Genomic DNA, 13,079 nt, shown 5'->3' with positions numbered 1-13,079 from the left:
CTTCCTTTTTAAGGCTGACTAATGTTTCATTGTATGTCTGTATATACCATGTTTTGTTATTGCAGTCAATGTTGAAGGACACTTGAGTTACTTCTGTCTTTTGGCTATTGTGATTAATGCTGCTGTGAACATGGGTGTGCAGCATAATTGTTTTTTTCTTTACTTTTCCATTTTCTTTTGATCTTTAACCATATATCTACATTAAAAAAATATTTCAACTGTCATTATAATGTGCACATGATTCTTTTTTCTGCTTTTTTTTTTAACCTAGCAAATATTTTTCCGTGCTGCTGTTGAAACATATCATCAAGGTGAACAGTGTCTTAGACTTAGAGTCATGAGGCCTGGGTTTATGTCCCATTTCTGCTATCGACTGTGTATCCTTAAGTTATTTAGCCTCATAGATCTCTAGTTACCTCATCAGCAAATTAATTATATGGTACCCACTTCATAAGGTGTTTAAGAGCAATAAGGTAATATATATGCAGTGCATTTTAAATTACAGAGTGCTATTTAAATATTCAAGTTACCATTATCTATGTAATATAGACAATTCTATTGTTGGAAATGTAGGTTGAACTTTTTTTTTAATTAACTTATTTTTGGCTGTGTCAGTTCTTCATTGCTGCGCACGGGCTTTCTCTAGTTGCGGTGAGCGGGGGCTACTCTTCGTTGCAGTGCTCGGGCTTCTCATTGCGGTGGCTTGTCTTTGTTGCAGAACATGGGCTCTAGGCACGTGGGCTCAGTAGTTGTGGCTCGAGGGCTCTAGAGCGCAGGCTCAGTAGTTGTGGCGCATGGGCTTAGTTGCTCCATGGCATGTGGGATCTTCCCAGACCAGGGCTCGAACCCATGTCCCCTGCATTGGCAGGCAGATTCTTAACCACTGTGCCACCAGGGAAGTCCTGAAATTTTTTTAATTTTAAAGTTATGCATTGAATGTCATGCACAATCTGTGTTTCGTTTGTTTCAGTAATCTCCTTAAGATACCCCTGTAAGTAAGATTATTCTTAGTCAGAGAATATGAACAGTTTTATGAATCTGGCTACTTAGTTCTTGCCATAGAGTTTTTTGAAAGGATTATGTAGTTCAGTTGGCAGTTGATACCATTTTTCGCTTACCTCTGGGTTTTATCCTTAAAAAATTTCCTTTTGGTTACTTTTTTATAGGGGTGGGGTAGTACTTCATTCTTGTTTAATGTTTTTGTCTTTGTTTTTAAACATTTGATCTAAGAACAATTTATTTTTTAATAACAAGTGGGAGATATGAATGGAAGAAATTTCACTTTCCTTAAATGGAAGCAAAGAATGAAGAACTGCTTTATCTTACATATGAAAAACAATTTTTTTAAAGTCCATTTTAAGGTATTCTGGTTTGTACTTTTTGTTATTTTATTGAAATCTAGGTATCAGTTATCTCTCAGTAGCTTCTAATATTGGGAATCAGTTTTATAAGAAATTTACTTTACAGGGCTAGATTCACTCACTGGAAATATTCAGAACTCACTTCTTGATGAAGAAAAAGTACACTCTAGTTCAGAACGTGGCTCTCATCAAGGAAAGAAATCTGGGACCAGTAGCAAACTTTCTGTTAAAGATTATGAGCAGACTCCTGACACTGATAGCACTTTGGAGGATCTTTCTGGGCATTCTTTGAGGTAAAGTAATGCATATTTTTTACTGTAATTCATATTTAATTAAAGTTACAGTATCATTTATGTTCAGAGAATTCACTTAATAAATTTATGTTTTTTGTGGTTTTGTTCATAGCTCTAGTCTTTATCTATATTTTAGAATATAGTCATCTCTCACCTAAACAATTACAACCACTCCCACAGGAATTCTCTGCCTCTAGCACAACCTACCTTTGTATTCTAAATGCCATTGCGACAGTTGTTTTCTTGACTCAATCCTTTGACCAAGCAACTACTCTCCTTAGGGTACTCTGGGAGCTCACACTTACCCCAGAGGTCAACATTAAGAGCTTAACTTCATTTGAAGTGTTATCACTAGGCTACCAAAGACTGTCTTATTTCCTTCGTTTATACAGTTTTCTTCTCAACTGTATTCTTCCACTCTTTAAACATAACCACTTAGTGTTCTTTTGGTATCGTTGTTTATTTGTACCTCTGAACTTTTCTCTTCTGCTCAACTTATTAGATGACTCAAGCAGATTTTGAAATCTCACTCTTACATTGATTATGGAACTTGTACACTCTGTTTTTTTCCTTCTTTTTAATATCATAATATATTATGCACTTGGCCTATTGCTTACACATAACTGTTGCTTTAGGTACAGTTCCTACTCTGTCTCCATGACTTTTTATCTGCTGCACTGGTTTTGTCCTTCTGGAAATTTAAGCTCTGAGAAGACATGAATATTTCTTTTTTATTTTAAAACTATGTGCTTTTTCTAGTACAGTGTCACATACAGATAATCATTTTTAATGCTTTCATGTTGCAGATAATGCTGTATCATTAATACCATCATTGCTATGTTTAAAGTTGAATTTTAATTTCTTTGTCAATGATTTTGGAATTCAGAAAACTTTACCTTTCCTTGAGAGATACTCTGATGATTTAATTGGCAAAATCTACAAAGTTAAGCATTTCTGAAACAGAATCCATAGCCAAATAAGTTGATAAATGCCCCATACTATAGTCTAGACCCCCACTTTTCCACCTGTGGAGATTCACAGTGGATAAAACAATTTGAGATTTTGATGCAAAGGAGTCCAGATTTTTAAAAAATTATTTAACCTGTTTTTTTCTTAACTTACATGGCTGTAGACATTGTCTGTCTCCACACTCTTTCCCTTTGTTTCCTTTTTATTTTTTGGGAAACTTAACTAACATCATTGGAAACGCTAATCTGGGGAAGTCTCTGCAGAACAAATATAAATTCATCTTGTAAAACCATAAGGTGAGATTCAGACAGAGTAGTTTGTTTTGATGTTGTGTTGGAATTTTTTCAGATCTATTAGGAGACAGAAGTAATGATAATTCTTTTTATGTTCCATAAATGAAATTGTCAGACTGTTAAAAATGTATTTCTCTAAACCGTCAGTAGAAAATTAAAGGTCACTGGAAACAAGTGAGTGCCTCTCAAGACTACTTTTATTCAAATATTTAAATGCTGGTATAAGAGAAATGTTTACCTTTGAAAACCATTTCATAGTTTTATTAAAGCTAAAAGTAAGCTTGCTTTAGATGTTGAAATATGCTAACTGCTAACATGCCTTATAGGGTATTTGAGTAATTTAGTCAGTAAATAAATGGTTAGTGCAAGGCAGCATGCTTCTTGTTATGAGAAACAATACCTTTTTTTTTTTTTCTTTTTGCGGTATGCGGGCCTCTCACTGTTGTGGCCTCTCCCGCTGCGGAGCACAGGCTCCGGATGCGCAGGCCCAGCGGCCATGGCTCACGGGCCCAGCCGCTCCGCGGCATATGGGATCCTCCCAGACCGGGGCACGAACCCGTATCCCCTGCATCGGCAGGTGGACTCTTAACCACTGCGCCACCAGGGAGGCCCGAAACAATACCTTTAATGAGCATAATTTCTCAAAGAGGGGCTAGACATGTGCCTTGTGTCCTTGAGTTGTTTTAATCAAACTGCTATGAGAGGTTACTTCTTAGAAAGTTCAGGAAAGAGCTATAGCATTAAAAAGTGGACAGAAACAAATGGACATATATAAAGTATTTAGAGATGGTTAGTATGAAAAATTTTTGCTGTGACTTTTTGGTTAAGAGGAATAACGAGTAATTTTTGTCATTTAAAAATTTTTAACACAAAATGATACTCTCTTTCAGAGACATATTTTAAGATATTTTTTATAAAATAGGCTTGACCTTGCCTTTTTGTATGGTTGTAATTTTATTGCTATATAAGCTCCAGGTATTCTAGGGGATTTTGCCTGATACTACAATAAGTGATTCACGATAAATGTACATTGTAGAGGAAAGAGTTAAGTGCCAATTTAATCAAGAGACTCCTTTTCCATATTATTTTGGGCAGGGTTTGTCCCTAGCTTGTTCCCCACTGTAAATCTAGCAATAAGAGGAGTGTTCATAGTCATTCACTCAGCATAGCGACTCTGTTAAATGAATAAATGCCTGAATCACAGCTTTTTAAAGCAAATGTTAATAAAGTTATGCATGTTGTTCTTATTAATTGTTTAGATGGTTCTTGAAGTAGTTTTCCTTTCTCTAATGTCTTTATGAAACAAAACTTCTAGTGTCTCATCAGACAAGGGAAGATCACAGAAAACTCCAACTTCTCCCCTATCTCCAAGTTCCCAGAAATTGTTGCAGTTTGACCTTCCAGGAACTTCATTAGAAAGATCTAAATCCTCAATAGTAGTGACTCCAACTATAACAGGATTTAAGCCTAATGCAACTTTTGCTGATACGAACCTGGCTGCCAGCAGAACGACAGAGATGGCTTCAACACCAGGCAAGTAGATCCATGCAGCTGTAATTTAAAAATTAAGATATTAATTTTTTTCCGAAAATGTCTTTTCTTTCAATTAAACCATAGAGAAATGTTGTTTCAAGTGAATGCAATTACTTTTTGAAAACAAAAATTGTGCCCGAAAATAAATATTGAAAAGCGCGAGAGATTCAATGGTGGTGACTTTTCCCATTTTGCCAGCATTATTCAAAAGACACTTGAAAAATGTATCCCATATATGTACTCCTAAGTGTTCATAGGTATATATGTATTATGTACACATGCATGTATGTGTGCTCATGCACACACAAGAGAAGTAACTATTAAGAAACATTGTACTAATAAGTCACTCTCTTTCCTAAAGAGGAAAGCAGACTTGTTTTTGAACCTTAAAATGAGAAATGAATTTTAGAAATCTGAGATGTAATTTCATGTGAACTTTGATATTTGACAATTATATGCCTTCCAGGTTCTAAGCGCTTTTCTCCTGCTGGCCTCCAGCATCGTATGGCAGCAGAACTCAGTTACTTGAGTGCCATTGAGGAGTCAGTGCGCCAACTATCAGATGTAGAAAGAGTTAGAGGCATTTCACTTGCTCAGCAGGAGAGTGTGTCTCTGGCTCAGATCATAAAGGTATTTGTGGAGTTTTCTTTAGTTTTCTGCATTTTTTTTCTCTTTTCTTTGCTATTTCAAATAGTTTTAATGAGTTAAAAAAACAACTTTAACTTGCCAAGTAGAAAAAAACAGTCTGTCATACAGTACCTATAAATAACCCTGAGAAAAACTATCATATGCTAAAAAGATAATTAAACATGCAGTATTTGGCAGCAGAACAATAATACAATCATTCTCTTTCAAATACTTCATTTTCCACATTCTCTACATTTTTCGTGACAGTGTGAAAATCAGCTTATCAAACATTTTCAATATTTTCTCTTTTTTGTGACAGGTCAGAAATGGTTGAGTTTTTGTTTCTTTGTTTTGTTTTTTAATACTTTATTTGTACTAAAAAGAAAAGTTTCTGAGATCTAAGTATTTGGTAATGCCAGGATAATAGAACTTTCCATTAGCTAACAAAAATCCAGTATTCCTCGGTGGGAATGCTATTGGTATATATATATATATATATATTTTTTTTTTTTTTAAACTGAGGTAATATTTAAATATAATAAAATACACAGAATTTAAGTGTATAATTTGATGAATTTTGAACATGTAACAACCACCCTAATCAAAATATAGAACACTTCAGTCACCCAGAAGTTTCACCCAGGCCCCTTTTCAGTTAATCTTCCCTCCTAGAGGCAATTAGTATTCTGATTCATATCACCATAGTTTATTTTTGCCAGTTCTAGAACTTCATAAAATGGAAGTATACTTTGTACTCTGTTGTGTTTAGCTTTGTGTGTGTGTGTGTGTGTGTTCGTGGGCCTCTCACTGTTGTGGCCTCTCCCGTTGCGGAGCACAGGCTCCGGACGCACAGGCTCAGCAGCCATGGCTCACGGGCCGCTCCGCGGCATGTGGGATCCTCCCGGACTGGGGCACGAACCCGTGTCCCGTGCATCGGCAGGCGGACTCTCAACCACTGCGCCACCAGGGAAGCCCCTGTTTAGCTTATTTTATGCAACATAACGTTTTTAAGATTAATCCATGTTATTGCATCCATGATGTTGCTTTTGGGTTTTTTGCTGAGTAACATTCCATTGATGAATATATCACAATTCATTTATCCATTCTCCTGTTGATGTACATTCGTATTATTTCCAGTTTTTGGCTACCATAAGTATTCCTGCTCTGAACACTTTTTTGCAATGCTCTGTATACAACACATTTTTATTTTTCTTGCCTAAATACCTAGGAGTGTAATTGCTTGGGTTAAGTGTATGTTTAACTTTATAAGAAACTGCCATTCCATTTTCCAAAATAGTTGTAACATCTTATACTCTGACAGCAATATATGAGAGTTGTAGTTTTATTATATCTTTGCTATCATTGTGTATTGTAGTGAGGGTGAAGTAGTATCTCATTGTGGTTTTAATTTGCATTTCCTTTATGATTGATGAGATTGATCTTTTAGTATATTTATTGATCAAACTTATGTCTTCTTTTGTGAATATCTGTTCAAATCTTTTACGTATTTCATGATTGGGATGTCTTACTTATTGAGTTGTAGTTCTTTGTATATTCTAGAAACAAGTCTTCTTCAGATATATCTCAAATATTGCTTTTCATCCTTGATTTGCCTTTTCATTTTTTTAAACTATGTCTTTTGAAGAGCAGAAGATTTTAATTTTGATGAAATCTAGTTTTTAATCTTTTTCTTTTATGGGTAGTGCTTTTTGTATTCTAAGAAAACTTTGCCTACCCTAAGATATTAAGGTACTCTAACAAAGATATTCTTTTATTTTTTCCCCAAAGCTTTATAGTTTTGGCTTTTATATTTAAGTGTGTGAACCATTTAGAGTTAATTACAGGTTGTGAGGAAGGGGTCAAAGTTAAATTCTTTTCTCCCTTATGGATGTTTGGTTGTTCTAGCACCATTTTCTTCAGTTACCTTGGTAGCTTTATCAACATTTAAGTAATCATTTACGTGTTGGTCTGTTTCTGCACTCTGTTCTTTTCCATTGACTTATTTGTGTAGTACCATACTGTTTTTCTAGTACCATACTATTTTACTATAGCTTTATTAGTACCATACTATTTTTTTCTTTTTTTTTTCAATTAAAATTTTTTTTTATTGGAGTATAGCTGACTTACAATATTGTGTTAGTTTCAGGTGTACAGCCAAGTGAATCAATTATGCATACACATATATCCACTCTTGTTTAGTTTTTTTTTCCCATTTAGGCCATAACAAAGTACTGAGTAGAGTCCCCTGTGCTATACAGTAGGTCCTTATAGCAGGTCCTCTATTTTATATATAGTAGTGTGAATATGTCAATCCCAGTCTCCCAATTTATCCCTCCCCCCCTCCCCCATAGTGAGTCTTGAAATCAGGCTGTAATTACTCCAACTTTGTTCTTTCTCAAGATAGTTTTGGCTATTCTACGTTTTTGCATTTCTGCATAACTTTTAGAATCAGTTTGTCAGTTTCTACAAAAAATTTTAAAAGCCTGGTGGCATTTTGATTTGAATGACATTGAATCTATAGATCAGTATGGGGAGAGTTCACATCTTAACAATATTGCATCTTCTAATTCATGAACATAGTATTTTTTTCTGTTTGTTCAGGTTTTTAAATATTTCTCTCAGCAGTGTAATTTTCAGTGTAGTGGTCTTACACATTTTAAAAATTATTCTTAAATATTTTATGTCTTTTGATAATAAATGATTTTTTTTTCAATTTCATTTTCTAGTTGTTCCTCTTAAAATACCTATAGATAGTTCTTTTGTATGGAACTGTTCAGCCTTCCTTCATTCCTCCCAATAAATAACAGTAGTGCTGTCCATTCATTGTGACAGTAAAAGCTCTCCAGACATTTCCAAATGCTCACCGGTGGACAGTGGAGAGGGGCTGATACCAACTTCGTTAAAAAAATCACTGGATTGAGGAAATGGCCCTATTGCAGTTGTCATCCTTTCCTTGAAATCTGAAAAACCGCTGACGTTATCTCCCATTTTAAGGATACATTATATCTTTGGGTTTCCCAAATACGGACAGGGCATTGTATGACTTTATATACAGCCTTACCACCTTTAGAGAACCTATATTATTTAGCACTATTCCAGAAGAAATGAAAACATATAAATTTATAGATAATATCGTATGGAATAATTGAAAGAAACAGTCCTGTTAAGAAGGAGACATTTTGGAGGGCAACATTTTTATGAAGCTGCTCCTTCAAAGTCAAAATAAAGGAATCATAAAATTGTGAGGTGTGAAGCATTATCTTTATTCTTATATTTAGGATGTTTTAATCTCCTCCAAAGAGTTAGGTACCATAGCTTTTCTTTTAAACTAGCTTTTTGATATGAGGTCTTAGTCCTGCATGTCTTGGAAATTTTTTATATTACTATATTATTTGATACACAGTAGGTGGTCACTAAATATTTAGATAAATGATAAATGGTTGATGTCTACGCTATTTCCTGTCTTTCCTTTAGGCTCTGATTAGTTGCTTCAAAAGATCTGTGTTAGGAAAACAGCATTCTATTTAATTTAGTTTCTGCTTTGAAATAGTTTAGTATCTTAGAATTAATAGTTGATCATTTCTTTATTTTGAAGGCACAGCAGCAACGCCATGAAAGAGACTTGGCCCTTTTGAAATTGAAGGCTGAACAAGAGGCTCTGGAGTGTCAGAGACAATTAGAAGAAACCCGAAGCAAAGCAGCTCAGGTAGCTTCTTTTGCAAATCTCTATCCTTGAAATCACTTTAGTAGTCTTTTAGTTATATAGGAGTAAAAAGGAAAGATGTAAATAATAATGTTTTAGTACATTATACCATATGAGTTCATTTCATGTCATTTGATTCTTGTAGCAACCCTGTGAAATTAAGTAGTCAAGGCCTATCCCCAGTTTAGAGAAATGGAAACTGAGGTACACAGTAGTTACTTGTTTACAGACACATCAACTTGTGAACAGTGGAGTTAAGACTTAAACTTCAGCAGTGATTTTAAGACTCCAGATTTTAAACTCTAAATTTTAAGACATGAAATCAAGATAGTAGTCAAAGGTTTTGGTTTTTTTTTTTTCCTCAAGGCATTTGATCCATGAAACAAATTTACAAGTTAAAACTAATGTGGGTGGAATGAGACTGAGACATAAAGTAAGTTCTCTTTTCACCCTCTTTTATTAACAGGTCCATGCGGAATCATTGCAGCAGGTGGCTAAATCACAACGGGATGTAACTGAAGTCCTGCAGGAAGCAACTTGTAAAATAGCTGCTCAGCAAACAGAGACTGCTCGCCTGACCACAGATGCAGCACGCCAAATCTGTGAGGTGAGAGCCACCGAGAACCCTTTTCCTTTTAGTTCTTTTTAGTCAGTCTGATTACCTTTGGTCTTAGCAGTCATGGGTTTCTAACATCTAGCGAATGCATACTTTTGATAAGTGACTTTCAATGAGGGCCATACCCTATTGAAATGAGGCATCATTTATTGTAGTGTGTTGTCCATGTGAATGATATAGGGGACAGAAAAAGATGCAGAAGAACTCTATATTTTGGCCCCTGAGTAAGCTTTTTAAAAAAATATCAATTTTATTGATGTGTAATTTACAAACAATAAAATATGTCCATTTTAAGTGCACAGTTTTATGAGTTTTGACAGATAGATATAGGTATCTATATATATTTCTTTATCGTATCTATCTATTCCTCTGAACACCACCATAATCAAGAAATAAAACTTTTAAGAGTATTGGAAATATTCTTTCATGCCCTTTGCAGTCAGTCACCAATCTTAGTCCCACGGAGCCATGGATCTGTTTTGTATGAAGATGTTTCATTGTTACCCAGAGCGATATTAGTGTCCTTTTTTTTTAAATTATACCAAAGATAAAGCCAGAAATAGTTTCACTGCTGTCTCTATATAGGATATCATAATCTATAAAGTTACAGTTTATTTTAGCAGTTACTATTTAGGACTGTTTGTGAAATGATTCTGTTATTAAAAAGCCATGAACCTACTATATGATGGGTACCATGGGGTTGTGCAAATAAGTATAGAGTCTCTTTTCTCAAGAAAATTTTAGATTACAATTAACAAAGATTTCAAAAACACTTCAATTCGTCAAAGCAGCGATTAGATAAATACCAAATGAATAATACATGGCAATAATGGCTAAGCGTAGGGAAGATGTACTTCACATTGTTGGTCAGAAAAGACTTAGATAGGAAGTTCTAATTGAATTGATTCTTGAAAGAAGATTTAATTTTTGGTTTACTGTGGCTTATTTTGGACTTGAAGGTTTTCTGTCTAATAATTCATAGATTGTTATAGCTGGGTGAAACCTTAGAAATCATGTGGTCTAGCTCTATTTTTATAAGGAAGTTGTTGAAACTTAAAGAGTCTAACTGACATGCCCACAATATTTTACCTAATATGGCAGAATTTGCTTGCTCTCAGTCCAGTGATCTTTCTAAGACACTCTGCTCACTCTCAGTTCTTCTGTGATGTTACCTTTTTATATCTACTTTGCCTTGTTGTGTTCATATTTAGATGGCAGAGTTGACTCGAACTCATATCTCAGATGCCATCACTGCTTCAGGAGCTCCCCTAGCAACGCTCTATGACCACCAGCGGCAGTATGCTCCAGACTTCGTGAAACAACTAAGGACAAGAGCTGAAACAGATAGGTTAATATCCAGTCATTCAGCAGATATGTCATGAGTATCTATTAAGTCCCAGGCACTGTTTTGGGTACTGGAAATACAGTTATGGGCATACAGTCTGGTGGGGAAGAGAGACGTTAATCAAATATCCTTTAAGTGAATGAACACTTTACAAATTAAGCATTATGAAAGAAAGGAACATGTGACTTTGAGATACACAACAAAGGAGTTTGAATAGCAAGGTGGTCAGAGAAGGTTTTCCTGAGGAAGTAAAGCTTATGGTGAGATCTAGTGGATGAAAGGGAGTCAGTGATGTAAAGGAGGAAAGGAATAGGCAGGTCAATACATGCAAAGGTGGAGGAGAAGATGAAGGAAGACCAAAGTGACTGGGGGCAAAGGGCAAAGAGGAGAATGGTAGGAGATGATGCAGGGATCAGATTATGGTAGAACTTTGCAGATCTTACGGATTTTGGAGTTTATTCTAGGAGCAATGTAAAGTCATTGGAGAGTTTTTTAGGCAGGGCTGGGTGATGTCATCATGTTTATGTGTAATTTTTTAAAATAAATTTATTTATTTATTTTTGTTTGCGTTGGGTCTTCGTTGCTGCACGCTGGCTTTTTTCTAGTTGCGGCGAGCGGGGGCTACTGTTCGTTGAGGTGCGCGGGCTTCTCATTGCGGTGGCTTCTCTTGTTGCGGAGCACGGGCTCTAGGAGCACGGACTTCAGTAGCTGTGGCACGTGGGCTCAGTAGTTATGACTCGGGGCTCTAGAGTGCAGGCTCAGTAGTTGTGGTGCACGGGCTTAGCTGCTCCGCAGCATGTGGGATCTTCCCAGATCAGGGCTTGAACCCGTGTCCCCTGCACTGGCAGGCGGATTCCTAACCACTGCACCACCAGGGAAGTCGCGTATGTGTATTTTTTTACATCACATTTTGACTGTCTCTAATTCATAGATTTTAAGTCTCTATTCACATTCATTGATACTTGGGGTGATTTGTGTTTATTTCTCGTAATAAATAGGAGATATTCTTTAATGTGTTGTATGCTTTTCTGTGAGCAAATGCCTTTCTTTCTCAAATACTTTGCAACAGTTATTTCATAATTTCTATTAATTCAAGATTTTATCTCATGTTAATATTAAGCAGTACTTAAAAATCTTTCTCTTGTTTGAGACTTTAAATGTTTTAATCAGTTTTTATTTTCTTTGTAGGAAAAATCAATCTGGTCCACTCTCTCAGAGTAAAGAAGGGACCCTTGACTCCAAGCATCAGAAGTTTTCCCCTTCATATGATAGTTATTCTGAGTCTTCAAGGTACAAGAATCGCGAGAGAAGGTAAAAAGACTTTGATTTAGTAAAGTCTGATAAATGACTTAGACGTTGCTTTTTTTTGATTCCTTAATCTTGTTTCTTTAAATGAAATAGTGTCTTCCCTTCTGTTCTGGCTTCCCCCATTTAATTAGCTGATTTACAAAATAGTTGTTCCATGTAATAATATAGCTACCATTCCTTGACAGTCTACATTGTACAAGTACTGTATAAGTTGTTCTTCCTGCATTTAATCTTCACAACAATCTTCCAAGACAGATATTATCCTCTTTTTATAGATAAGGGAACTGAGGCTCATGGAGATGTTTAGAAACTCACCCACAGTCACATAGCTAGTGGCACACCGAGGAATTGAACCATGGTTTGTCTGGCTCCAAAGCACATTGCTTTGCTGACATCCATATTTTTTGACATTTCTGTATGTACTAATTTTTATCATTATGAAAGAAGATTGAATACTTTGTCTTTGTACTTGGCACAAGTATTAACACCTATAATTTTCAATTGTGGTTCTGTCCTTGGATTAAAAGGTTTTAGAGGCCTCTTTCCAGCATTCTTAGAGGTAGGATACCTATATTGTCAAAGTATACTAAAACCTCAATTTAAAAATTAAATCATGAGACTAAAAAACATGAAGATTAATGTGGGATAAGTACCAACAGTTATTAAGTACTTACTCTGTGTCTGGAACTATATGACTTTCATTTAACCTTCACTGACACTTAATTTAGGCCATCATCTGAGTTACTGCAGTGGACTCCTAATAGGTTTCCCTGTCCTGTAACCCTTCCCCACTTCATACATTAACCACATGGCGACCAGAGTGATTTTTCTAAAATTTTCAGCCAGTTGGTTATTTACCTGTTTGAAACCTTCAGTGTTTCCTCAGAGCCACTTAGTATAGTGTGAAAGTCCCTTTATTATTGAGTCTTTAGTCCATCTCCAGCCCTGTCACTTGGCATTTCCCCTCTTACTGTATTCTACTGGTTCTAACTACTTGCATTTCTCTAAAGAGCCATGCTCTCTTTGTCTCC

General features: G+C 35.6%; 1 protein-coding gene across 3 annotated transcripts in view; it reads left to right on the top strand.

The window, feature by feature from the left end:
- The window catches only part of CEP350 (centrosomal protein 350), a 144,427-nt gene that overhangs the window by 50,754 nt on the left and 80,594 nt on the right, over positions 1 to 13,079 (top strand). For all 3 annotated transcript variants that reach the window (XM_060091184.1, XM_060091185.1, XM_060091183.1), the window contains exons 15-21: positions 1,468 to 1,654; positions 4,232 to 4,449; positions 4,916 to 5,079; positions 8,672 to 8,782; positions 9,246 to 9,386; positions 10,607 to 10,743; positions 11,929 to 12,051. In XM_060091184.1, the coding sequence (XP_059947167.1) occupies positions 1,468 to 1,654; positions 4,232 to 4,449; positions 4,916 to 5,079; positions 8,672 to 8,782; positions 9,246 to 9,386; positions 10,607 to 10,743; positions 11,929 to 12,051 (1,081 nt within the window). The remainder of the gene's footprint in view (positions 1 to 1,467; positions 1,655 to 4,231; positions 4,450 to 4,915; positions 5,080 to 8,671; positions 8,783 to 9,245; positions 9,387 to 10,606; positions 10,744 to 11,928; positions 12,052 to 13,079) is intronic.

The sequence above is a fragment of the Mesoplodon densirostris genome, chromosome 2, assembly GCF_025265405.1.
Source record: "Mesoplodon densirostris isolate mMesDen1 chromosome 2, mMesDen1 primary haplotype, whole genome shotgun sequence".
Classification (NCBI taxonomy): Eukaryota; Metazoa; Chordata; class Mammalia; order Artiodactyla; family Ziphiidae; genus Mesoplodon; species Mesoplodon densirostris.
This window is presented reverse-complemented; position numbering and strand designations above follow the sequence as displayed.